General features: G+C 56.5%; 3 protein-coding genes and 1 long non-coding RNA gene across 5 annotated transcripts; 2 read left to right on the top strand and 2 right to left on the bottom strand.

Moving 5' to 3' along the window:
- Window positions 1-1,502: 1,502 nt before the first annotated feature.
- Window positions 1,503-7,829, bottom strand: AP5B1 (adaptor related protein complex 5 subunit beta 1). Its single transcript, XM_066349109.1, has 3 exons — window positions 7,765-7,829; window positions 7,253-7,420; window positions 1,503-7,152 (listed from the first exon to the last, which is right to left on the bottom strand). The coding sequence occupies exons 2-3, from the start codon at window positions 7,400-7,402 to the stop codon at window positions 4,669-4,671; spliced, it is 2,634 nt and encodes an 877-aa protein (XP_066205206.1). The 5' UTR covers window positions 7,403-7,420; window positions 7,765-7,829; the 3' UTR covers window positions 1,503-4,668.
- An 82-nt stretch (window positions 7,830-7,911) lies between these two features.
- Window positions 7,912-13,402, top strand: LOC136387321 (uncharacterized). The gene is made up of 3 exons (XR_010748103.1): window positions 7,912-8,664; window positions 8,881-8,936; window positions 13,234-13,402. It is a non-coding gene; the product is annotated as an uncharacterized lncRNA (long non-coding RNA).
- Window positions 13,403-15,593: 2,191 nt separating this feature from the next.
- Window positions 15,594-25,939, top strand: OVOL1 (ovo like transcriptional repressor 1). Of its 2 annotated transcripts, none has more exons than XM_066358080.1 (4): window positions 15,594-16,017; window positions 23,030-23,247; window positions 24,832-25,021; window positions 25,279-25,939. In XM_066358080.1, exons 1-4 carry the CDS (start codon window positions 15,918-15,920, stop codon window positions 25,572-25,574), a joined length of 804 nt encoding a protein of 267 aa, XP_066214177.1. In that variant the 5' UTR covers window positions 15,594-15,917; the 3' UTR covers window positions 25,575-25,939. The 2 variants fall into 2 exon arrangements, with proteins under 2 accessions (XP_066214177.1, XP_066214139.1); XM_066358042.1 differs by lacking the exon at window positions 15,594-16,017 and adding an exon at window positions 22,474-22,677.
- Window positions 17,647-22,322, bottom strand: LOC136387303 (putative transcription factor Ovo-like 1). The gene is made up of 3 exons (XM_066358560.1): window positions 21,954-22,322; window positions 21,114-21,246; window positions 17,647-17,960 (listed from the first exon to the last, which is right to left on the bottom strand). The coding sequence occupies exons 1-3, from the start codon at window positions 21,987-21,989 to the stop codon at window positions 17,905-17,907; spliced, it is 225 nt and encodes a 74-aa protein (XP_066214657.1). The 5' UTR covers window positions 21,990-22,322; the 3' UTR covers window positions 17,647-17,904.
- Window positions 25,940-26,323: the final 384 nt, after the last annotated feature.

Below are 26,323 nucleotides of genomic sequence, written 5' to 3'. Positions count from 1 at the left end.
AATTTTTATGCATTTATTTGAACCAAACTGACAACAGTGCCCAGGAGCAAGTTCTCAAATGCTCCCCCAAACCTATTCTTCTTTAGCTTGTTCATGTCTATGGTGTTGGATGTTTAATAAGATCCTTGTTTAACGCTCCCTCTTCCGTCAACACTGCAAAGTTCAATACTTGAATGGATTTGTTTGTTTGTAAAGTGGGGGAGGAGTTGTATGTTTTGTTGTCTTACAGAACCATGACATTTCTCCATTTATTCCCTTTCACACCCAAATGACTTCTTCCTTCCTTTTTGTTTTTTGCTCCCCCAGAAATTGTGTTTCAAAGGCTGCCCTCTCAAGTCACACATATACTTAAAAAACCCTTCCCTGTATCCAAGCCCTAACCCGCAGGACACTTAACATTTTCAGACTTACTGTGCAGTTAGACTTTCTAGTGCTGTCTTAGATCAAGGATAGGAGCCCTGACCTTGTTTGCACAAGTTGTTTTCATGTTAGCTGGAGTGTGTCCAGCAGCTGCTCTGGGGTTTAGGTGTTCTACCCATCATCTGATTTCTAGGGTCTGGGTGTCCTAAGCTAGGAGGATCCTTAGTTTGTGGCCCCAGCTCCTGTAGCAGGACAGGCTGGCCAGAGGAGAGGACCAGCTTTTGCACAGTTGAGCCCAAAGGAGCAAGTGGTTTGAGGGGTGTCTTACCTGTCCTGAACCTGATCTGTGGTCCTTTGAAAAGTTAACTGTGATTCTTAGAGTTTCTGTAGCTTTGTTTAATGCCTCCACTCTAAGGCTGGCAGAGCTGTCTGTGCTTGATGGGCCTCCTTGACCTCCGGGAAGAGCTGCTTGGGAGATGCGTGACTATTGTGTTGGAAACTGTTACTCAAACATTTTCACCTCAGCAGTTTCCCAAGTACCATGGCTGTAAACCAAATTACTCTTGAAGACAGAGGACAGCTGTGACTCTTGGGGTGATGGGTACACAGCTGGCTGTAGGACCCCTTTCTCCCCACTCGGGTTTTGTCTTTTCCTGTCATCTCTTGCAAGGGGAGGGGCTATGGGGCAGAGCGCTAGAACAAGTTAGAAGTGGAACACGTGAAGCCAGAGCTGGACAGTGGGAGCTCACTGACCTAGACCAGCGGCTGCCACGGGACCTGGGGTGGGATGTAAATGCTATGTTGGCACATGGACGATCCTGGTGTCTTAGCTCTCCATCTTTCTGTGTTGCCACCAGGCTCCAGGACCTGACTTGCGGCTTTGCATCTTAAGCCAAACCCTGGGCACCTCTAGGCCTTTTTTGGATGGCACAGCTACTGTGTAACAACCTGCATCCAGCTGTGGCCCCACCACTTGTGCTGCATGAGGGTCAGGGCCTAGACCACAGCCTACAGCCCTTCACCTGTGGAGAGCTCTCGTGTGTCCCCCCAGGGCTGTCCTAAATGGGGAAAGTCAGAGTTTCTTTCCACCAAGGATAGAAGATAAAAGTCACTGTTTTTATGAATTCACCATGTATCTTTATTTCAAAGAAAAAGTTGAGGTAATGTCATCTGCTCAAAGTTGAGTAGTTTATTCAGAATAAACTGAGTTGCTGATTATTTAAAAAAAAAAAAAGAAGAGTAGGTGCCCTTCCTCTTTCCCCAGTTCTTCTCACCCAGTCTCTGCTTGCCTAGAGCCCATGGCAAAGTGGGGCTGGGACCAGGAGCATGGCTGTCATTTGCGTGGGTTTTTTTTTAATTTCCCATTGACTTGAGAGGCATCAATCAATTTCTTGTTCCACTTAGTTGTGTACTCATTGTTTGCTTCTCGTATGCGCCCTGCCTGGGGATCAAACCCATGACCTCAGTGTGCTGGGACAACACTCTATTCAGAGCCACCTGACCAGGGCCTGTTTTATTTAGTTATTTTTGAGCATTTCCTTTCTACAAGTTATACTGAGGGCTTGGTTTTGTGGTTTATTTTTTTCCCTTTGTTCCATGCTGTTTTTCAAGGGGAGATGGGGACCAGCAACCTAACAGTCTCTCACAATGTATCTGCTTCCCATCTCTGCAGATTTGGGCTTTGCTGGTTTAGTCTTTAGTACCCAAGAGAAAATGCAGTGGCTCTTCTGAACTGGAAGCTTAGACTGCCACTTTGTCATTTTGCCATCTTCATGCCTCCAAATCAACAGCTTTAAAAGGGTGATTGATCCTGATTATCAAGGAAGAAATTGTTGCTGCCACACAACTGAGGCAGGGAGAGTTGTCATATTCAGGTTCCCTGGGACAGCTCCAAAGACTAAAAAGACTCAAGACAGATTACCAAGGACTCAGACACCTTTCAGGAGTCACTTCACTAAGATCCCAGAGGGCAAAAGGAACACTAATTGTTAGTGGAAGAAATGTTATAAATACCACTCTGGGCCGACAGATGAAATAAATGATGCCCAGTTACATCTGAATTTCAGAGAAACAAGAATTAGGTAGGTAGAATGGGATGGAGGCATGGATAGGTAGAGATGGACAAAAAATGGGCCAATTATCTTAACTTTGGGCATAGGATTAATACCATCTTCTGCATCTGAGGTCAAACAGAAAACAAGCACATTTTCTAGACTCCTTTGCCACTAGAGCAGGGGTCAGGAAACTTTTTGGCTGAGAGAGCCATGAACGCCACATATTTTAAAATGTAATTCCGTGAGAGCCATACAACGACCCATGTACGTTACACATTATCCAATCAAAATTTGGTGTTGCCTGACCTGTGGTGGCGCAGTGGGATAAAGCGTCAACCTGGAACACTGAGGTTGCTGGTTCGAAACCTTGGGCTTGCTGGTCAAGGCACATATGGGAGTTGATGCTTCCTGCTCCTCCCCCTTCTCTCTCTCTCTCACTCCTCTCTCTCTAAAAATCAATAAAATATTAAAAAAAAAATTTGGTGTTGTCCCAGAGGACAGCTGTGATTGGCTCCAGCCACCCACAACCATGAACATGAGTGGTAGGAAATGGATTGTAATACATAAGAATGTTTTCTATTTTTAACGTTATTTTTTTTTATTAAAGATTTGTCTGCGAGCCAGATACAGCCATCAAAAGAGCCACATCTGGCTCACGAGCCATAAGTTCCCAACCCCTGCACTAGAGGTTTGCGTTAGAAATAGATTCCACTTATTAGATATTCTCTAAACAATGTGGACGCGGCCACTTGCCAGCTATGGAAGCCTTAGTCTTTCCACAGCAGTGTCAGCTCTCTGGCTTTGTGACAGGTCAGGCAGTGACGGCAGCCCCACCCCATGTTCTAGGGTCTGGGCCCAGCTTCCTGGGTGCTGAGAGCTGGACTGTGGGCTGGGCAACATGTCGGGGACCTCAGCAATGCCAGCAGCGGCCTTCTGGGGGATCCTTTTCCAGCCTTGCCAGAGGTTTTGTAAGTACCTGCTTCTTAAATCTCTTTCTGTCGGAAGCAGCTGGAGAAGTTTGTTTCCTGGAACTGATCCCTTCCTGATTGTCAATGGCTTGCCTAGATCACCCAGCTGGAGCTTAAGCTTGGGACAGATCACCTGACCTGACCTGTAACAGCTCCACTTGTCCCAGGCCCTTCTTCCATTTCCCAGCCCCCTCCATCCGGAGGGGTAAGACTGGGCCGTAGGAACCTGCGGCCGGGACCCGGGAAGCAGGGCTGGCAGAAGCCCTTCCCATAGGACAGTAAGGCCCAACCTTCTGGTCCTTCTCCACCCAGCACTACTGACTGCTGGTCCTGTAGCCTCCTGGGGGTCAGTCCAGGGCAGAGGATGGAAACTCGGTGTCCCTGTGGCCTGTGCAGAGCTTTGCTCTGACGGTGTGGTAAGAGAACCTGCTCAGGACAGTAACACGATTACCAACCAGCTGGGTGCCCGCTGGAAAATCACTCAAACCCTCTGGCCTACAGGTTTCCTCACCTGTGGGGCCCTGCCATGCTGCTGCAAGGATAAAATGAGGCAACGTATGTGGAAAACACTGGCTTGGTGGCCTGGCAGCAGAGTTGGCCTCAATACATCGGAATCTTGAGTATCTTATGTATTTGGAATAAGAACTGGGGGTGCTGGTTCTTACCTGGGAAGATTCCTAGATCCACTGATACGGTTTCCTACCTAGATGGGGTGAGGAAAAGCTGGCTTCGTTTTAACCCCAACCTTGGAGCCCCCTCTCTTAGCCCTGAAGCCGTACTAGCAGGCCCTTCCCAGGTGGCTCCAATCCCAGCCCTGCTCCCTCCCCAAGGAACAGGCCACTGCCTCCTCACTGTTTATGGCCTAACCTCCTTGGGGTAGGAGCCTTGAAAACCTTCCGTGCTGAAAAGCACTGGCCCACAGGTCAGGAGGCCCAAGTCTAGCTCCAGGCTTGTTCCTAAATTGCTGGGTGGCTTTGGGCAAGGCTAGACCCTCTGGGAAAAGAGATGACGACTTTCCTCTCCTGCTTCCTGGGCAGGAAGAAACTTTGGAGCCCTGCAATCTGGGGGTTTCTACTCCAAAAGCTTCCTTGGAGCCCTGACCCCCATCCCAGTGGCTCTGCTCCCAATTAGGGCCCAGAAGGAAACCAACCATGAGAATCATTGAACACAGGTTTTTAAAGGAGCCACAGGACTGTGTCCTGGTCTTCAGCCACCCCTTTAAACAAGACCCTACAAGGGCCACAGTCCTCTTTCCTCCAGGAAACAGGCCCAGCGCAACCTCAGACTCAAACAGCAGTTGACAGACTACGGAGGTAGTCCCCAACCAGGGGCACCACGGCCCAGTCATCGGTCCTCAGGGTCACAGGCACTCCATCCGCCTGGGCTGCCTCTAGCCGCAGCAGCAGCCTCGAGTCAGGGGGCAGGCGGATGGCTATGTAGTAGCTAGTGGGGGGCTGGGCCACCATCACAAAGGGCTCCAGGTGATGAGACACCAAGCCCTCCAGCCCCTGTGGCCCAAGAGGACACCACAGCCGACTCTCAGTGCCCTTTGGCAGGCAAGAGTCCCAGAGCTTTTCAAAGAAGCCCAACCTGGCACCATCAGGAGGCTGGGGGAAAGGCAAGAAGAGATCAGCAAATTTCACAGGAAGAGGTGGCAGGTGGGCGTAGCACGTGAGGCCAGTGGCTTTGGTGTAAAGAGCACGGATATCCAGCTGTGTGGGGGATGGGCGCCGGGGCTGCAGGGGCAGGAGCAGAGGGCGGGCGGGGCGGCCTGGGCACAGGCAGGGCACATGGATAGCCCCCAGGGGTGCATAGAGTTGTCCTTCCACTCGGAAACGCAGCTCCAGAGAGTACACTGGCTCCAGCACCTCCACCTGGAGCTGCAGTGCCAGGCCCTCAGCCCTTTGGGACCCCACGCTCAGACGAATTGGGGCCGGCGCCTCCTGAACCGTCAGTGCCGTGGCAAAGCCATGGTTTTCGGCTACCAGTGAAGAAGCCAGTGCAGGTGCAGCAAGTGAGGGGCCCAGGGCCACCCCGAGCTTGGGCCCTGACAGGTGGCCCAGGAGGATGTAGTAGAGCCGGGCATGGTCCCGCCCATCCGGATCCTCCAGTTGCCTGGCCAATGTCTGCAGCAAGTCTGCCAGGCCTCCAACAACACCGACCCGCAGCAGGGCTCGGCAGACTTGCAGCAGGGCCTGCTGGAGGCCCCAGTCCGTGCAGTGGGCAGCTGCAGCCTGCAGGAAGCTGAGGGTGGCACTCTGGGCATCCCCATCTGCCACCTTTGCCAGCATCAGCAAGTGCCAACGAAGGGCTTCATCCCCACCCGGCCTGGACACCACTTCTTGCTGTAACACCACCCTCAGGGGCTCCCCCAGCTCAGGGCCAGCCTGATCCAAGAGGTCAACAAAATGCGGAGCCAGCGCAGGCTGGGCTCGGTACAACTGGGCCAGTCCCTGGGTCAAGGTGGTTAGCACTGTAGGTTGCCCGGCCAGGCAGTGAGCAACCAGGTATGAGGCCCGGAAGCAGAGTGTAGCCAAGGCCCGGGGGCCCCGAGTCAGGGCCGCCCTCTGCCGCAGGCCGGCCAGCAGCTCCTCCAAGTAGTGCTGGGAACTCTGACCCTGGCCTTTCTCCTCCTTTTCTCCGTCTTCAGCACAGAACAGACACAAAAGATGCAGGCGGGCCAGGAGGGCCATGGGATCGTGAAGGAGACTGGGTAGGAGGCCACGGCACAGCTGCGGCTCCAGCAGTAGTGGGGCCATCTCCTCGCCCGCCGGGCCCAGCGGGCAGTTCTCTGGGAAGCTCAGGAGGCAGTGCAGGTAGAAGAGATGGGTGGGCACGGGCAAGGCCGGGTGCTGGGCAGCCATGGTGAGCCGGCGCAGCAGCAAGGCCTCATCCTGAGCTGTGAACAGCGCCTCGCCAAAGGCCGCTTTCAGCGCCAGGACAGCATGCAGCAGTGTCAGCTGCGCTGTGCCCAGCAGCCGTACCAACTGGGGCTTGAAGAGCACTGGTGGCTGTCCCCGCAGACCCCGCAGGGCCCAGCCCAGCAACCACAGGAGCTGGGCCTGAGCCACTGGAGTGAGCAGGTATGAGGTGTCCAGAAGCTGGGCCACTGCGGCCCGCAGATCCCGGGCCTCCTCAGGACTGGGTTCTAGCGTGGAAAGGCCACACTCCCCCTGCTCAGCTGCAGGCCAACTGGGTGCCTGGGGCTGAAGGCGGGCATCACTGTCAGCTAACATCCAGTTCCAGGGGCCACCCTCCATGGGAGAGGCCCGCACGGTGAGCAGGCCCTGGAGGCTGGCCCTGGCCCTAGCCTGGATAACCAAGGTATTTCGCAGGACTAGTGCCAGCAGCAGGCTGAGTGGCTGGACCGGGCCCACTGGGCCCTCCTGGCCCAGCAGGCCCCGCAGCAGTCCCAGGCTGCCACTCAGCAGCCCGGGCCTGCAGCTCTCCAACTCCCGCAGACATTCGCACGCGGTGGACTGCAGGGGTCGCTGCTCCGAAGAGGGGCCAAGGCCTCGCCCCAGATCGCGGCCTAAAGCCAAGCTAAGCAGTAGAGGCAAGAGTCGGAGAGAGGCTCCAGAGGTGGGGCCCAGTGCACCTCCTGCCACCAGGGCTGTGGTTGCTGCCAGCAACAGGGGCCGTCGCAGAGCTGATGGCCGTGGGGGTAGAAGGGCCAGGGTGTCCAATAGGGAAGTGGCAGCCTCCTCTGCTGCAGGGGCATCCGGCCACAGCTGGGCTGGGTACTCCAAACTCAGGACCAGCAAGGAAACCTGGTGATCGGGGATTTGGAGAAGATAGAGTTCAGGGCGCAGTGGGTTGGGGTGATCATATGGACCAGGACGGGGTAGGGGGTAGGCATGCAGGGCCTACCTTCATCTGTTCGCTAAGCTTCTCACTCCTCAGGTCCCTCAGCAGGTCACGACCCAGATCCTCACTCTCGGGACCTGCCATGAAAGCGGACGGGCTGGCCCGGAAGGTGTCTAGGCGCTGGGCCCAGGTTTCCCGACTCAGAAGCCCCATGGTCAAACAGGCGGGTCCCTGCAGGGAGGAACGGGGTGGGGGGATTAGGCATGCGGCCGCGAGACGCGTCGACCCAGAAGGAGGCAGTATCACCCAAGAGCACTTCACAGATCTCGGCTACGCGCAAACGCCAGCGGGGACCCCCCACAAGAAACCGAGAGGTTTCGGGGATGACGCCGGGGCGGGCCGCCAGGATTCCCGCGGGGCAGAAACGCGGGAGAGCAGGGGCGAGGGCGCCAGGCGGGCCGCCCGCGCGGGGTGCGTGCCGAGAGCTCATTAGATGGCCCCGCCCGCGGCAGGTACCGAAACCACAGCGCCGCCCCAGTCCCCAGAGCCCGCGGTAACGGGCCAGTCGCGCTTACCTTGCCTGACTCAGCTGCCGCCGGCTCTCAAGCCAGCCAGCTTCTTCCGGATGGGCGGGGCGGGGCGGGACGTGCGGCGCAGGGCGGGGCGCGGGGCGCGTGGGAGGCCGGAGCCGGGCAGGCCCCGCGCGGGAGGGGGGCGGGGCGGTAACGGGGCCTCCGCCTTCTTCTCCCGCCCCGCCGGCAGGTGCCGACTCGCTGGTTTCGCTGGGGCTGAGTAACTGTCCCGCTGCGGGCAGGCCCCCCTTCTCCGAAACTGCCGCAGGCCTGGGCAGGGGCTGTGGAGATGGGTGGCCCTGCTACCAGACGCCGGGATCCCCCAGCTCGCAAATTGTAATCCCAGGGCCCTCGGGTGGACAACGACAGCCCGGCTGGCGCCGATGGTAACTAGCGCGCCCCCCGCCGGCGCCCGGGCGCACCGCACCCCACGCCTGCCGTGCGCGGCCCATGAAGGTGGCGTAGGGTGCGGGTCCTCGTGCTCCCAGGGTGGCCACTGGGGGGTGTGCAAGGTGCGGTGCCAGGGCGCCCGCAGTAAGCGCGCGCCACGGCCCTGGCTAAACCGGTCAGGCGGGCGCCTCAGGGCTTGGCTTCGCTTCTCCGACGCCGGCCGGGCCCCCCACCCGTTCTGCTTGGGGGCGCGGAACCGGCGCCCGGGTCGCGGCGGGAGGAAGCTGCTGACTTTTGCCATAGGAGGCATCGACGGTCGGTCACGGTCGCGGCAGCCAGGCTAGGGTAAAGCTGGAGGGACAAAAACAACGGGATGCGGACGTGCGGAGTGGCAGGGCCTGGCGTGTCACAGGGTCATGGTACTGCATGCCTAGCACCAACGGGGAAACCGAGGCCTTGCTGCGGAAGACCTGGGGCCTAGCAGTGCGGGAACTCAACACTTGACTTCCAGAGGTCTGGATCAGGGCTTTTGGGCGCATCAAGCTGGTGGTCCAGGGGCTTCCCTAGGAGCCTCTCCTGGGCCGATGCCCCAATGACCGCAGGTTTCCAGGGTACAGAACAGCAGCCCGCTGGCCTAAGGCCTCTGACTCTAATTAGCCGGCTTTGAAGATGAAACAGGCCTGAGCCACCATGTTAGCAGCTGCTAACTAGTTTCTCTCCTTCCTCCAGGCTCAGAGGTCCCTCCCCCTGCCTCCCGCATCCGGCTGCCCTCCAAGTGGGAGGAGGCAGGTCGTGGTGGGTAGTTGGAAAAGAAGCCTTCTTGGTGCCAGGGGAATGAAGACAAGGTCCACCCTGAGGGACAGGTCCAGCTGGAAAGCCTGGTCCCAGCTCCTCTGGGCCCTGACTCCGCAGTTGACTCACAGGCAGCAGCTCCAAACCACTTCCCCCTAGGTGCCTCAGTTTCCCCGTCTATAAAATGGGAGTGATGACTCCTACCCAAGAGGCCATGGGGCGGGGCAGCCTGGCTAATTAAGCCTAAGATGAAAGAGGCCAGGATGAGAGCGGCCCTGGGAGGGGGCCTGTCTGGTTTCCCTGTCTGAGGCCCAGAGGGTGCTGATAACTGCACATCCCCAGCCCTCTCCTCTCACAGAGAGGGAGGAATGATTATTAAACCCCTTTTACAGTTGAGGAGACAGGCTTCAAAGGGTCAGGAAATCTGATGCTGGCTCTGCCCCCCCCCCCCCCCTCAGCTTCTGACAGCCGCCAGCTTTCGGATCCTTGGCTCCTTTGTGTCCTTGAAGGGAGAACACCCACATGTGGTGCCCAGTGCTCTGGTGGGTACATCCACATGGACTCACAGGCTCACAGCAACCCTGAGGTACCCAAGGACGGGCACCCTTTACATATGGGAAAAAGAAAGCCCAGAGAGATGCAATCACTTGCCCAAAGTCACAAGACTCCTAAGAGGTGGAGCCCAGGCTTCGGCAGACAGCCCCTCACTGCTCCTGACTTGGCCCTCCTCCCACACCAGCTGCCTTCGACCCTCTCTGGTGTCCTGAACCTGGGATGGGCTCTGCCCTCACCTGTCTACCCTGCTCCCTGTGGGAGGGCGGTGCTGGCCTATCCCTGGCACTGAGAGCATGAATGTTCCCTTAATCAGCAGTCAGCAGACCTGCCCCTGAAAGTGACCCCCCAGAGATGCCCAGGTATGGGCCTCAGTCAAGTGGCTGAGAAGGGAGCCCCCCACTCGATGCCCACACTTCATGGCTTCTCTTCCTGCTGAGTTTCCATCCTCCCCAGTGCAGCCCAGTTCTGGGAGATACTAAACACAGTTTCCTGAGGGGTTCTGAGCCTTGGTTTCCTCATCTGTAAAATGGGGGATGTGACCAATCCATCCTACAGTACTGGGCATTGGGGGTACAAGGATATTTTTTCTTTTTTATTCTAGAGAGAGAGAGGAAGGGCAAGAAAGTGAAAGAGAAAGAAACATCAACTTGTTGTAACGCTTATTCATTCATTCCTTGGTTGATTCTTGTATGTGCCCTGACCCGCAATCGAACCCACAACCTTGGTATATCAGGATGACGCTCTAACTAAATGAACTACCCAGCCAGGGGAGGTACAAGGATTTTTTCTGCTTTGTTCCTGTATGTCCTCTGACCAGGGATCGAACTCGCTACCTCTGTGCTTTGGGATGATGTTCTACCAACTGAACCATCTGGCCTGGGCAAGTACATGCCAACAGGCAAATCCATAGAGAGAAAGCAGAGTAGTGTGGTGGGTGCCAGGGGTTGGGAGGACTGGTGAGTGACTGCTAATGGGTATAGGATTTCATTTGGGGTGGTGGTTGCACAACTCTGTGAAGATACTAAAAACCACTGAATTGTACACTTTAAACGGGTAAGTTTTATGGTATATAAATTATACCTAAATGAAGCTACCAACAGTGTTCAGAGAGGTCCCTCTTGTACAGAACTTAGACAAGGGGCAGGGGACAGACAACAAAGATGCTGCAAAGAAAACAGAACAGGGTGTCCTGGCCAGTGGTGCAGTGGACAGAGTGCTGCCCTGCAGCATCTGGGTGGCCGGCTCGATCCTAAGGATGCCAGTTCCAACCCGGCTCAGGGCACATGTGAGAAGCAATCAATGGCACAGCTAGGTGGAACAATACGTTGGTGCTTCTCTCTCTCTCTCTCTCTCTCTCTCTCAAAAAGTAAAACAAAACAGAATAGGGAAATGGAACAGAGGTGACTGGGAACAAGGATTTAGCTGGGGTAGTCAGTGAGGCCTCTCAGAAAAGGAGACATTTGGCTGAAACCTGATTGACAAGAGGGAAAAGTGTTCCAGGGAGGGGAGGGGAGGGGCATAGGGTCAGGAGGCCACCAGGAGCCAGACTGTGCCTGGCCTTCAGGCCTTGAGGACTTTATTACACAGAAGGGTTTGAGTTGAGGGGAGATATTGAGCTGGGTCAGGAGGCCAATAAGTGGTCCAGGTGAGATGGCACAGGGGCTTACACCAGGGTGGTAACCATGGAGATGGAGGTGTGGGCAGACGCCAGTGACTTGGGGGCTGACAGGACTTGCTGGTGTGTTGCTGTGTGGGGTGAGGGAAGAGGGAAGTGGGATGACCCCAGGCTTTGGCCCTGAGTATCTGAGATGGTTACAGCATCTACGGCGGGGAAGGCTGTGAGAACTGTGAGGGTGGAATCGGCCTGGCAGGTCAGACACAGCCACAGTGGTGAGCCTAACCAGGCTTCAGACCTCCTCCGACAGAAACATATGGCTCTCCATACACCATTCCAAGGCTCGGGGTGGCTCAGGGCGCCTGCTCCCCTGCCCATGGCTCCCCACTCCACCTGAGGAGCTTTCTATCCACATGCATCCCCTACCCCACTACCCGCCAGGCCCTAAGAAGCCCTGGCTCCATGGCAATGGCAGTGGACTGAGAGGCTCATGGGCAGAACCTCAATAAGAGACGGAGTCAGTCACCCACAGCACTTCATATGTTAGGGGCTTTGCAGCCTCCACGGTGTTGCTGTCAGGCACCGCTTAACTGCTTTACGGCTGAGTCCATTTTTTAGGGCAGCTAGCCTTTTGGGCGAAAACAAATTGGCAGCATCACTCAAGAGCTCTGAGGAGCAGAGCTGGAACTAGGAGCCCCATTCCATGGACGTGTAAACAGGTTGAGTGGCTTGGCCCAGGTCCCCCAAGACGAAGAGTCTGGGGCCCTGCCTGGTTGGGTGCTCCTTCCTGCTTGTCATCTCACACATCTCAGCAAGCAGAAGCCCCCCCGCCTTCAGCCTCCACACCATCCCGGCTCTTCCCAGAAGCCTTCTCTGAGGACAGGAAGAGCTGATGCCAACCCTTCTGCTCTCTCCATCCAAATCCTGCCCTCGCTCTCTCTCCCTGGGCTGCTCCGTATGGCAGCACGCGCCAAAGGCAAGTACCAGCCACCACTCCACCACTCTGTGCGCAGCTGGCCCAGGCCGCCATCACCTCTGGCTTGGGTTATTACAGGGGCCTCCCTTACTGGTCTCCCTGCCACTCTCACCCCTCAGCCCTGCCCCAACTCTCAGACCCCCAGCCTTCCCACCACGTTGAGCCTACCACGGTGTGGCCAGCCTGCCTCTGCAACCTCAGTTCCCACACCCTTCCATTCCCTGCAGACTGGCCGCCTTGCCCTTTGGTCCGTCGCACACACTGGGCTTACTCCCACTCAGGCCTTCGCACCAGCTGTTCCGAGCCACCGCCTCTTCCCTGCTCGGAGGCACAGCTGGCTCCTGCCTCCCATTTGGGCCTCAGCACCCGGCCTGTCACTGTCCTGTCACTAAAGTCCTGTGTCACACTGATAAGTTTCTTCAGTTTTTTGTTTACCTTGCATCACAGAATCCCCAATGCCTTCTATGTGGTTGGTGTTCACTAAATACTTGTTGACTAAATTAAGGAATGAATGAATAAAGGAGATCAAACTGGCGCTGTGTGGACAGACAGGTGCTGCCCTCTTGGAGCTACTTGTTCAGCTCGTGTTTACCAAGTTCACACACAGTGGTTCCTGAGCTGCCCGTGAAGCACGGGTCACACACGCCAGCAGCCTGAGTCAAATCTGACCCACATAGGTATTTTGTTTGACTCATTCTATGTTTTTTAAAAAAATGGAGTCAACTTTTAAAAACTGATAGTGTTCACATACAAATCTGTATTTTCCACTTCTTTTGAAAAATGGACAGATGCAGCCACATTGGGTTTTTATGCTCAGATAACATGATTGTCACCGCCCCTTTAGATAGGCACACTCTCCATAGTCCCCACCACTCTAGTCTCTCGCTGACAGCCAATTCCAGTTGCCTTTGTCATTGAACTTGCACTGCTGTTCTCCTTATCATGAAGAACTCTGCTCTGGACCCCATGCCTATACCAAAAGTTGGAACATGAAAGGCTGACTGGATCACATGAATCAAGAAAAATAAGATATTCATTCATTCAACACAGTCATCGGTATGGAGCTAGAGCAGTGGATGGCATGGGCAAACATCCCTCTCTCCTGTGGCCTCATTCCAAACACTGTGTAACTGTCTTTCCACAGGAGGAGACATTTGAGTTGCTCTTCCCACCCCACCCTGCCCATGAAAAAGACTGCCTCTTGTGTCCGTGGTCATCCCTGAAGACTGCAACAGAGTACTCACTAAGCACCGACTGTGTACCAGCCACTACCAGAGTCGGGCACAACCAAAGTGTTCAATAAATATTTACAGAGAAAATGAACTAAATTCACCTCTCTCCTAGACAGATTGTATTCGTGTTGTTTCTCCAGGATTTATTCAGAAGATAAGTGCATAGTAGGTGCTCACTTAAGGAAACAGGCCCGGGTAAGAATGGAAGGCCGAGCCCTAAGAAAGGAAAGAGAAGGGATAAATAGTAAGCCCCGTGCCCAAGCCCACACCCCCCTTGCAGGGACCCTAGGAGGTAAGTGATAGGATTCTCAGGTGACAGACAAGGAAACAGAAAGGAAAGCCCCTTGGCTAAACTTGCAGGAAGGGATGGAAGTGGTTCATTTTCTTCCCAGCCCCCCCCCCCCCAGTTGGACGCTCCACAGAAGTCCTGTGTGTGTGTGTGTGTGTGTGCGCGCGTGTGCGCGCGTGCACAGTGGTGTCAAGGGCCTCTGGAAGCCAGTTCCCTGATAAGCTATCCTCTTGGACTAGATGCCTGAAAGTCCACCATCAGTATGCTACCCCTCCTTTCACTCATGACTTTTTTTTTTTTAATAATTTTTTTGTTCTTTAATTTTTTACTTATTTATTCATTTTAGAGAGGAGAGGGAGAGACAGAGAGAGAGAGAGAGAGGAGAGACAGAGAGAGAGAAGGGGGGAGGAGCTGGAAGCATCAACTCCCATATGTGCCTTGACCAGGCAAGCCCAGGGTTTCGAACCGGTGACCTCAGCATTTCCAGGTCGTCGACGCTTTATCCACTGCGCCACCACAGGTCAGACATGACTTTTGAACTGTATGAATTCATTTCTCAGACTCATTTCCTCTTAATTTGTTCCAGCAAACTTTTTTTTTAATGTTTATTTTATTGATTTTAGAGTGAAGAGGGGAGTGAGCAGGAGAAAGACAGGAACATCTGTTTCTGTATGTGCCCTGACCAGGGATCAAACCAGCAACTTCTGCACTTCGGGACAATGCTCCAATCAATAGAGCTATCTGGCCAGGGCTGTTCCAGCAAACACTTAATATGTGAGGAAGGTGCATGTGTGACAGGGACTGAGATGTTTATTTTATATGGGGCAGGGAGAGAGCTAAAAAGAGAAAGGGGTCCCTTTCCTGCCCTGGCTGTCAGTTGGTAAGAGTTGTTCAGTTGATTCCAAAATATCAGTGACAAGTCTCATGGAAGCCACCAGCCTGCAGGTTTTGAGGACAGTGGGTCTCTCTCCAGCTGGGAATGGAGACTGAGCATTGCAGGATGAATGGTTTGAGTGGGTGAGCCCAGGCCGAACCCCAGCCAAGGGTGGGCTATGGGGGGAAGCCAACATGAGCTTCCTGTCCTGGCTGCAGGCGGGCTGGGTTTGACTTCGTAAGGAGTCCGTGGCCCTCCAGCCTTTCTGTACCTGAAATCCGTCCGTTTGGGACAAAGATGAGAGTTTTTGCGCTTGTGTAAGCTCCAATGATTAAGGCCCTGGCATCTTTCAGGATCTCAGTGTATGCACAGTGGTTTAAATGCCTTCCTCCTCCAGGAAGCCTTCCAGACTTTCCCGCCAGCGCTCACCGTTTTCTATTGCAGCCCTGTAGCCGCCTGTCCGCGGGGGGGGGGGGGGGGGGGGGAATGTAGCTGGGCGCTCCTGCGGCCCCGTGTGCCCTCCCGCACGGAACCCAACCCGCGGCAAGCAAATACCTCTGAGCTGAAACACGAATGCCTCAGCCAGGCCTTTTGTATCCTGGGCCACCTGGGCCCAGGCCGGGTTCAACAAGTGTGGGCCAGGCCGCCCGTTCCCGCCCGACAGTTTCGTGCCTCCGCAGGCGCCCGGGGCGCGCCGGGCCGGGCTGGACCCAGTTAGGTGAGTTTCATTTCATCACCCGCAGAGCGTGCGAGCGCCGGTGCAAATAACGTTGCCTCCTCCCTTCCCCTGCTCCCTTCGAAACTCCCAAATCCCGTTGGCGAACGCTGCACCCCGGCGAGGAGTTCGGACGGGCGGGCGGTGGCTTGGCCGGTTGGGCAGCCGGGGACTGGGTGCCCTGCGCCCGCCCCCTGCCTCCGCACGGCCACCCCGCCCAGGCCGCGAGGCCACCTCACCAGCAGCGGAATGAAAACCGGTTCGACAGGTAACAAATAGGTGGGTTGTCACCGTTATTTCCCAACGCATGCGCCGTTGCTCCCCCAGCCACTCCAAGCTAATTAGCTCAGATCACCCCCGCTCCCCGCCCCAGCCACCAACACACACAGCCGCGAGCCAATAAAGCGTGAACCCGTCCGTCCGGCTCGCACTTTAAGACTTCCCGAGCGGCCGTGGGGGACACCAGTCGAGACGCGAAACGCTTACCTGCCGCTTCCCCCTCGTCCGGTGCACCTGGCTGCGGGAGACCTCGTTCGGAAGAGTTGGAAACGCGCGCAGCGTCGGGGACACGGTCTCTCGGCGAAGCGCCGGAGCGCTTTGGCGACTCTCTCCCTGACCTGAGCCCTCCCCCGGCCGCCTCCAGCCCACCTAGGGAAAGGTGGGACGGTGCTGGCTCTGGTTACGGAAGTGGACGGTGCCGGGCGAGCAGGGTTCGAAAATGCCCCGCGCGTTTCTGGTGAAGAAGCCGTGCGTCTCCACGTGCAAGAGGAATTGGAGCGAGCTCCCCGACGAGGAGCGCGGCGAGATCTATGTGCCAGGTGAGGCACCGACCCGCGGGCCCCCACCCCGCCCTGCAGCCTGGGGCCCCGTCGAGGAGGCGGACGTGCGGGGCGCAGTGGCGCTAGTCCGGCGGCTGCAGTAGTTGGGGCGCCCGATTTAATGTTTAAGCGGCCGCAGCCCCGTTAGCCCGCGGCGCGGGGGGAGGGGAAGGCTGGGGCAGCGGAAGGAGATGCGGGTGGGGGCGGGGGACGGGGGGCCTTGGAACGCCAGGTCTCGGGCAGAGCAGTTGCCAGGCTCCGTGGCGGGGCCGGCAGCAGGCCCGTCCCGAGGCGCGCGGGTCGGAGCGGTGCTTCCCTCCCTCTATCGGCCCGGGCTACGGCGGAGGGGAGGCAGCCGGGTGTGTCACCGCTCCGGGGACCCTCCACTCTCGCGTCGTAAACCTAGAAAGTCGGTACTTTTATGAGTCGGGAAGAGGGCACTGAAACAATGCCACTCTGGGGGGCAGGAAGCTAGCGGAGTTTCAGCTGAGATTTGTGCAAAATGTAAGAGAAGATTCAGTGTAAGCCGCCTTCATTGATCTCTCCCTCTCCCTACAACACTGGTGGCCAGAAGGTCGCGCGCGGTGAGGGTCGGCCAGCAGGGTTCGCAGAGGCCGAAGGGAAGGCGCTCGGCTGCACCCCACTTGGTCTGAAGACAAAGGTGGGATCAGGTCTCACTCTGTTAGAAGCGAGCCTCCTCCAACCTTGCGGAGGACACAACTGAGCCGAAAGTGGTGTTAAGGAGGCCACCCCACAGCCAAGGGGACCAGGCCGGAGAAGCTGGTGCACCCAGTTTATTTTTGGAAGACGCCTTGACCGCGGCGTCGGAGTGCACTTTGAATGAGTAACCCGAGTTGTTTCTAACTCCAGCGGCATCTTCCTCTATTAGTCCAAAGAACGCTTCTGCTCCTAGCGGCCTCCCCACCCCCACCAAAATCTTCGGTCTGTAGAAAGTCAGTTTCGTTCGTAAAGCCCCCTCCTCAGGCTTTAGGGGTGGAGCGGGGGAGGGGGTGTGCCGAACACACGTCCAGCTCCTCCAAGGGGGGAGAGGTTGTAATTAACCAACCGACTTTGACCCTTGATCTGCTGGCTCCCTGGCACCGCCCCAGGCTGTAGGAAAGTAGTGAAATGAAGGCGGTGAAGGCCCTGTGAGGGCTCTTGCCTCGGTTTCTCTTAGAAATACATTTTTGGTTGAGTGGGGAGAGCTTTGTGGCCTGATCCACCAAGCTCCAAAGGCCTGAAACGCTGACGGGATGTTGCACAGTTCATCCTTATCTCAAGCCCTGACACCCCTTTTCTATCGTCACCTTCACTGTGCCACAGGGTACTTCAGTGGGGAACTGAGACAAACGGGAAAGTGAGTTGCCTCCTCACAGGTGGATGAGAGTGTGGGCCAAGCCTGATGTTTATAGTTTTTTGCTTCCCCAAGTTCCCTGGCAAGGTGGCTGGTGTCCCACGTCCAGAAGGGCCCGGTGCAGCCGGGAGCCACTTCCTTCCGCCTGCCTCCTTCCTCACCTGTTTGACTTGCTGCCTAGCTGCTCCTTGGGATCTGATAAATTGAATTTGTACTGTGGTAAAGGTGAGCTGAAGCCTTGCGTGAAACTCAGCGGGCTGTTATTTTTAGTTTTATTTCGCATCCCAATCAGGAACAGATCATGTGTTGACTTTGACAAAGGACAAAGAAATTCGTTTGTTGAAATCACTGACTTTCTTTCGCCCTAGTGATTTTCCCACTAGGGTTCTGGTGGCCTTAAGGGGAGTGCCTGAGGAGACCACTGGCTGCAGAGGAGGGCATCTGGGTGTCTGTGTCACCTGCTGTTGCTGTCCAGGCGAGGGGGACCTGTAGGCTGCTGACTGCAGAATGGTCCCCAGATGTTGGGCGAGGGTCTAACCTGGAGGGTGCACGTGAGACTTTGTCCTCATTGCTGTGACAAGGGAGAGTCCTGTGGGGTCAAAGCAAAAGGTAGAAGTTAAAGAGCTTAATTTTGCCTCAACAGCCATGTGGTCCGCTGGAGAATTTTCCCACAGTTTTTGGAAATGAGAAATGGAATGTTCTCGGGCCACGCTTAGTTGGCTCAGATGGCTGGGGGGGGGGGGGGGTGTAGCCTGTTCCCTGGCTAGGCCATCCATCACCAGTCGACTGTGACCCCGGGAGCCAGCTGGGCACGTTTCCTTCACCCCACCTCACAGACTGGACACGTTATGACCAGCTAAGCACTGACCCCTCTGTTCCCCCTGAGAGAGGCGCTGGAAGGGCTGGGGAACAGGGAAGTGTCTGAGGTCTAACCTTCCTGCCAGGGCCCCTGGAGACCCTTAGCATCAGAGAGCACCTGGAAGTTTTTGGTTTTTTACTGACTGAAGGTCTCGGCCCCAGCCCAGCTGCTCAGACTCCAGGGCCCCAGTCTGACCAGCACTCCCACCTTTATACCTAAGGTACAGTTCAAGAGTTTCCCCACCCCTGGGCACAACCTTTCCCTGGGCCGCACTCTCCTCCCAGAGCCAGGGAAAAGCCCAGAAGTAGCTGGAGGGCCACAGTGGGGAGGAGATGGCTCCACTCATGCTGGGAACGTTGAAAGGGTCTGCAATTAAGGTTAAGATGCTACTTCTTGGGGCCCTTCACTCCTCTTTCCCCCTAGTCTCCCCTGGCATTTCTCCTTTGTTATGTCAATATTGACTGTGGCATGCAGGGAGTAATGCTGGTTTCTTGAGGATGAACTTGGGCACCTGGACCCGGGGGCCAAATTCCCTGTCATAGACGGAAGGGGAAGCTCCGATCAGGTCCTCCAAGCCGCACTGAGGCAATCTCGCAAGACCAGAAAGCGTCCCGAAGGTAGCCAGAGCCTGGACGCTGGAAGGATGTCCTCTTGACCGTGAGCATCCCAGGCCTCTTCCAGGCCCCCACCCACCAGCTCCTCTGCTTGGAGCCTCTGCCGGCTGTTCTGCCGGCTCATCAGCACATGAACACCCGGAGGAGGGAGACTGGCCTTTCCTTAGCCTGGCCCTCACTGGACAGTGTGGGGACATTGGCAGCACTTTTTCCAGGCCAAATCAGAAAGGCTGAGAAAGTCAGCTTTGGGTCCCAGAATACACGTGTGGAGGCGGGGAGAGATTATCATTCCTAGGAAGTGTTGGGAGTGGAGGACATGTCAGCCGTGCTCTCCAGGGGGCAAGACTGGGAGAGTGGACAGCCAGACAGTAGATGGGGGCAGAAGAGCAACTTGGGCCTGAGCAGGGGGGCTAGATGGGACTTCTACTTGTCCCATGGGGTGCCATCACCCAAACTACCAAGCTGTTTGTCCCCAGCTTGGGTGACCCAAGGCGGAATCCTGCCAGGCTATTTGTCCCAGAAAAAGAGCTAGTCCTTTGGGCAAGGGAGGACCAAAGTGAACCATGGGCTTTGTTGATGTCAGGGTTCCTTTTTAACGCTGTTCACTTCCAACAAGTCTGTGTGAAGCCCCACAGGGATGCCCAGCCCTGTGCTAGACAGGGTGGTAGGAAGGACCGGACCTAGTGTGAGGGCTAAAGTAAGCAATTTCAACTTCATTATGGACACGGTGTGAAAAGCAGTTGGGAAGCAGGGAAGAGAAGGGACACTGCCTGAGAGAAAAACTTGAAAAACTTGACGGTTGTAGAACAGAAACACCAGGATGAGAGGCAGACCCATTATGTTTCCATGGCTGTGGCTGTGTCCCCAATTCCTCCAGCTGGCTGGCACTGGCCTCTTCTCGGGCACTGCTAGGTGACCTGCTGGGGCTGGAGGAGACGTACATGAGACCCCTGCCCTTGCTGATAAGGGTGTCCGCCTCACACCAACCTGGGCTGTTCTGACACACTGGGCTCCCCCACGCCATTCAGGGCCGAGCGAACACCACTGCCCCCAAGGTTGGCCCCAGCCCCTTGGTCAGAGGCTATGCGTCCTCACATCTGCTTCACTTGCTCTCTCTCCCCAGAGCTCTGGGGACCAGACCTTGTGCCCAGCCCTGACCTGAGGCCTGAGACGGAGCAGAACCTGCCACTCTATCCAGTATTTGGCCCAGTAACTTTTAATCTAAGAGAGCCAGGTCTTGCTGAGGGTGCGGGAGGGGAAGGTCCTTGGGTGGGAAGCTGCTCTGGCCCTGTACCCTCAATGTCATACAGGTGGAGACAGCTTGGGCCAACAGAAGGAGAAACCACAAACCCCTTGAGGGAGTGAGGAGAGGGCCCGGCTGGTGTGGCCTTGCCACACTTCACAGCTGTGGGAGGGTAGTGAGTAGCCACAGCAGCCACCGCCTTGCCGGAAATATCTAATTAGGGGACAGAGCCGCACAAGCAGGGCCCAACCAGTTCTGCTTCCTGCCTCTGGCCACTCAGTGACACCCAGTGACAGGAGCGACACGCCACGGACAGCACTCCCCTCCCTGTGCGTGCAGCAGCATCAGGGACATGCTCATGAGGGTGGTGGGAAGACAGGTTTGGCGGGGTAGCTGCACTGAGGTAAACACCCCACCCGGCAGCCAGGAGGCCCCCCTCAGTGGGGGGAGGGGAGGCACAGAAGCCAAAGCAGGCAGGCTCACACCCTGTCCCCAGTTCCTCCACACCATCATTTCAAGATTTCTAGGTAATAGCCTTACCAGGCAGTGGCACAGTGGATAGAGCATCAGACTGGGACACAGAGGACCCAGGTTCAAAACCCGGAGGTTGCCGGCTTGAGCGTGGGCTCACCAGCTTAAGTGCAGGGTCACTGGCTTGAGAATGGGATCATAGTCACTGGCTTGAGCCCAAAGGTTGCTGGCTTGAAACCCCAGGTCGCTGACTTGAACAAGGGGTCACTCGGTCTGCTGTAGCCCCCAGTCAAGGCACATATGAGAAATCAATCAATGAACAATTAACGTGCCGCAATGGAGAATTATGCTTCTCATCTCTCTCCCTTCCTGTCTGTCCCTATCTGTCCCTCTCTCTGTCTCTCTGTCTCTGTCACGAAAGAAAAAAAAAACATTTCTGTATAATAGGAGAAGCAGGCACAGGGTCTCCTCCCAATATGGCGTGGATCCTTAGAACCCTAACCACGAACCCCCACCTACTGCAGCAACGGAACCAAGAGTCACAACCCCTCTCACCTGCTGTCCCTCCTCCCTCTGCTGCGTTGTTGTGACACTTCATGTAGCGATTCAGCATGCGCTGGTAGGTGAAGGCCTTCTGACAAATGTGGCAAGTAAAAAGGTCTCCACTGGGACTGTCCCCCAGAGCCACCTGTGGGTGAAGACAGTCTTTGTGACAAATACCCAGGAACAGATTGGTAGATTGGGAGGGGCTGCGGCCGCTTAAACATTAAATCGGGCGCCCCAACTACTGCAGCCGCTGGACTAGCGCCACTGCCTGCACATGAGGGTAGAGGTTCCTGTTCGTCTGTCTAGATTGAGAAATGAGAATTGTTGTTCGGTTTTGGATTCTCAGCCAAGATCTCCAGTAGCTGCTAGCCTGGCAACAGAAGCTGCCAACACTCGGACATGCCCTTGTGCCCCCCCAGCCCCTGTGCTGCAGTCACAGACGGCCATCACTGCAGCCAGACAAGAGGGATCCCTGAGAGTTGTGCCTTCTAGGACTTGAGGAGGCGCCATGCCAGCTCAGAGGCCAGGCCAGGGCCAGGCACTGGTGAATCAACTCCCAGAATGAGGTGGCTCATTAAAGTCCCCCGGACAGACGGACGCCAGTGCCAGCAGAACAGGTTTTGGGCGGCAGGCTGGCGCATTCTTCCCCTGTCAAACCTTTGTTGTGTTTTGAGGGGGCGAGGGCCAGCGCCTCTCCCGAAACTTCATTGCTCTCATATTCACCCTCCATTAGCACGTTCCTCTGCCTCCCCCCCATCCCTGTCTGTCCACCCCGGCCCCGTCGCAGTGTCCTGGGAGAGGAGGGGAGGGCAGTGGCCCTCCTGCCGGGGCCTGGTCTACTCGTCTCACCAGCTGTGGGCAGCGGGATGCAGAGGGCCTTGCCATGGTTTGACACTCTCACTCAATCTTCTGAGTCTCCCTCCCTGAAGCACACTCATTCGTTCTTTCTTCGCCCCTCTTGATTTTTTCCTCCTGAGCGTGTTCTTAGCTCATCGGTTTTATGTACAGAGCTTAGCCTTTCTGGAAGAAAAATCTTGACTAAACTGAAACATTAGATTGTTTTCCCCAGCTATAAACTTTAAAACTTGTTTCCTCTGTGCCACTGAGAACTCTTCCTTCTCCCTAGTCAAGACTAGAGTCAAGGCTCTCTGGCCCCGTTGAGTGTGAGGTGTCTGCTGTGGGGAGCGGTCATGTCAAAGGCTGCCAGGTATCGGTGCTGTGGAGGGCGGGAGACAGCCCTCACTGCAGCAGCCAGCGAGCAAGCGGTTCCTGCTGTGGGGGAGGGTTGCATAACAACTGGGCAGGGCGCCCAGGAGACTGTTACGTAGCATCCACCTGCTGCTCCCTGACCTCCTCCCTGCCCCACCCCACCTGGCCTGTTTGCCTGCCAAGCCAGGCCAGCGGGAATGGGGAGCCCAGTGCCCTGATGGGGTACAGTAGCAGGAATTGGCCTGTCCGAGGAGGATGGGGCAAAGAACACCATCCCTCCAAGGCCAGTGGCTTCATCTGCCCAGAGGAGAGGCCCAGAGTGGCCCGGGCCTCCAGGGGTACCCTTTGTCCTTGAAGGAGCATGGTGAGACCTGGAATCCAGAGGGACTGGCCCAGGTGGGGCAAGCAGACGACTCTGGAGGGATAATTGGCAGGGCAGGTTTGGTCCTCCCAGTTCCGCTAAGACACAAATTACTCAGCGGGCAGACCTGCGGGTCGTGGCGCTTGGCTGGCGTCACCTGTAATTACCTTAATGGGGCAGGAGGGAGGTGCAGTGCACAGTGGGCTCAGGGTAGCCTGGCTCTGCCACATGCCTGCGAGGGGCGGGATGGACACTCCAGGTTCCGGCCAGCTCACCGCCAGGGAACCTTCCTGAAATCCCACCGAACCCCCTTTTGTCCATCAAGCCCCTCACCTGGCTGTTTTTCTCTCTGCAGTCAGCCTGGGCTTCTGTCCACCACAGCCCTACCTGGAACCAGAGCCATCGGTGGCTGAACCCCCTTCTTGCCCCCTGGCTTTGGACATGAGCCTTCGGGACTCCAGCTATAGTGTGGCGTCTGGACCTTGCGTGGTGGCCCAACTGCCCTCTGAAGACATGGGCCGCTTGGCAGACCCCCAGAGCAGAGATCATGGCTTCTTGCGCACCAAGATGAAGGTACTGACTCTCTCACGGTCTCTGAGGACCAAAGGCACATGTGCAGCTCTGTGGCTAGCCCGGGAGAGGTGGCACAAACCAGACCCAGGGAATGACTGGCCTTGGACCTGGGTCCAGGTCTCTGCAGAGCAGTGAGCCTTGCTGGGCAGAGGCAGGGCTGAGCAAGAAGAAAAGTGGGTCTGAACTGAGACTGCAAAGCCTTGGGGAGAAGCAGTGGGTTTCAAAAGACATTTAACCCTTTGGGACCCATTCTGGGGGTTTAGTTTTATTTCTGGCCTTAAGGGGGGCCACCTCTTTACACCAAAGCCCAAGGAAAATCAGGGGACATGAAGCTGGCTCAGCATCTTCTCCTGGGCCCCCGTCTGGGCTGCACTGTGAGTGAGGTCTGGAGTCCGCTCAGTGGGTGACGGCCTGCTGAGGCCGGTGAGTGGCTGCTAGCAGCGTGCGAGGCCTTGCACGGAGCGCGGGCCTGGGAAGAGTAAGTGTGCTCCAGTCAAGGGAAATGCCCCTGCTTTTGAGGAGCACCCAAACAGCAGGGCCGCCCTGACTGGGCCTACCTTCCTACGGCTCCGGGACGCGGCAGCACCTGTCAGCCCTGATCTAGTGGAAGGGTTCTCAAAGCGCTATCCTGTGTGCCAAAAGGCTGGAGAAAACTGGCAGCGGAACGCTGTTTCTTCCTCTGCTCCCCGTGGAGGCCAAGTGTATGTAGTAACAGAAGGGGAACCACCGAGACATGTGCCCTGGTCCCCCGTACACGCTTCCTCCAGTCGGGGCCCCAGTGGGTAGAGAGTGCAGAGAGAACACAGGCCACAGGAGAGCAGGTGTGCTGGAGTGAGTCCTGGTCTTGGCTAGCTGGCGACAAGGGGCATTTCCCGGGTGCCAGAGCCGTACAGGAGGAGGAGCTGTGGTGTGACGGGGTGCATTTGGTGCCCAGGGAGCTCAGGAGGAGCTGCCAGCAACAGGGCCACCCACAAAGTTCAAGCAATCTCAGACCATGATCAGAGGTGGAACATCGAGACCACATCTCCACTTCTGAACAGATTTGAGATTTTCTATAATGACAAAAAAGAAAGAAAAAGAAAACTGTTTGTGAGAAAGTTATCAGGATAGTAAAGGGACTCCAACCACAGCCTGCCAGGCCTGGCTCAGGTAGAACTGCAGGGCTGAGCTGACCCGGAGGGGCCTCCGCCTGGAACGGCTGCCCAGGGGACCGTGAGACCATGTCTGGGACATTTCTTCTCTGTCCTAAGGCATAGAACGAAAACAGAAACTAGAGGGCTTGTGAAGGGAGAACTTTCTAGAAAGTAGCATTGCTGCTGCGGATGAACTGCTGTTTATATAGGGAGTTGGCTGCCCCTCGCCAGAACAGAAGGGGTTGGATGGCAGCCTTGAAGGGGGCTGGGAACCACAGAGGAGCCCGATCGGAGCCCGACCTGGTCCCTTCTGGCCCAGGGCCAGTTGCACAGAGACGCAGCTTGTGGGTAGGCAGTGTTTTCCTTAGGCTGTCTGGGGGCTGGCACTGTGCCCTCCCAATCTACCAATCTGTTCCTGGGTATTCGTCACAAAGACTGTCTTCACCCACAGGTGACTCTGGGGGACAGTCCCAGTGGAGACCTTTTTACCTGCCACATTTGTCAGAAGGCCTTCACCTACCAGCGCATGCTGAATCGCCACATGAAGTGTCACAATGACGTCAAAAGGCACCTCTGCACCTACTGTGGGAAGGGTTTCAATGACACCTTTGACCTGAAGAGACACGTCCGCACCCACACTGGTGAGAGGAGCCCTGTGGTTGGGGACCTGAGGCCACAGGGGGACTGCAGGAAGGCCTGCTCCCTGGGGGCAGGCAGCCGGGGAGGGACACCTTGGAGCTCTGGGCGGAAGTCCTCCTCAGCTCAGTGGTTAGCTCCCTCGGGGAGCTGGCGAGGGACAGGCCTCTGTCCCTTCCTCTTCCTCAGGGTCAAGTAGCCTGGCCTTTCTGTGTCCGGGAAGCTGCTGTCAGGTCCCTGACACCCAGCCCTGTCCTCGTAGGCGTGCGGCCCTACAAATGTAGCCTGTGTGACAAGGCCTTCACACAGCGCTGCTCACTGGAGTCTCATCTCAAGAAGATCCATGGCGTTCAGCAGAAGTACGCGTACAAGGAGCGGCGGGCCAAGCTGTACGTGTGCGAGGAGTGTGGCTGCACGTCCGAGAGCCAGGAGGGCCACGTCCTGCACCTGAAGGAGCACCACCCTGACAGCCCACTGCTGCGTAAGACCTCCAAGAAGGTGGCCGTGGCCCTGCAGAACACCGTCACCTCCCTGCTGCAGAGCAACCACCACCTCTGAGCGGCGGTGCCCTGGCCCGGGCAGGCCCCAGAGGGGCCGCGGGGGCCACCCTGCTGCCTGGCCAGTGCGCCCTCCTCAGCCTCCTGCTGGAGCATGGGTGATCAGGACCGGAGCCCCAGGCACATGTCCTCAGCCCCGCACTGGCCTCTGCTCATATTCACACTTTTGTTTTATGGGCGGAGGCCGATCCAAGCCCAGGCAGTGTGTAAGTCTGGGGCGGGAGCCAGGCCAAGACTGCCCTCAATCGGAGTGGCTCACCTACAGAGACAGGACTTCCTTCCCAGAGGAGGTATGTGAGGGTGACCCTCTGAGCTGCCTCTGCAGCCGGGGCAGAGGCTGCTGCTCCCCCGTGGACTGCACAGCCAGGAGCACTGCAAAAAGCACCCTGTGGACTGCAGCAACGGAGGAGCTGGTGACAACCTGCCTGGTGGTGCTTCTAATGCTCAGGGTTGCCGGGGGCTTTGCCCTCGACGGAATGCACACGTGTACATGGCTGTTGACACGTGCACATGCACACACAGGAGGCCTTTCCATATATCACCTCATTTTTAAGAAATCGATGACAAGGTGCCAAGGAGATTTTATTTCCTTTTTTTAAAGATGACAAATGTATAGATATTAATATATTTTTGGTGCCGATGGTAACTATTTTTAAGAGCGACAGAGCTAGCTTATCTCCCTCCCCATGCGGTTCTATTTATCCTGGACATTTCACACGTCACGTCCTCTGGGCCTTGGCTCTGGGGAGG

This window comes from Saccopteryx leptura, chromosome 1 (assembly GCF_036850995.1).
Source record: "Saccopteryx leptura isolate mSacLep1 chromosome 1, mSacLep1_pri_phased_curated, whole genome shotgun sequence".
In the NCBI taxonomy this organism is placed as follows: domain Eukaryota; kingdom Metazoa; phylum Chordata; class Mammalia; order Chiroptera; family Emballonuridae; genus Saccopteryx; species Saccopteryx leptura.
The sequence above is the reverse complement of the archived record's forward strand: the minus strand, read 5'-3'. Positions and strand labels throughout refer to the sequence as shown.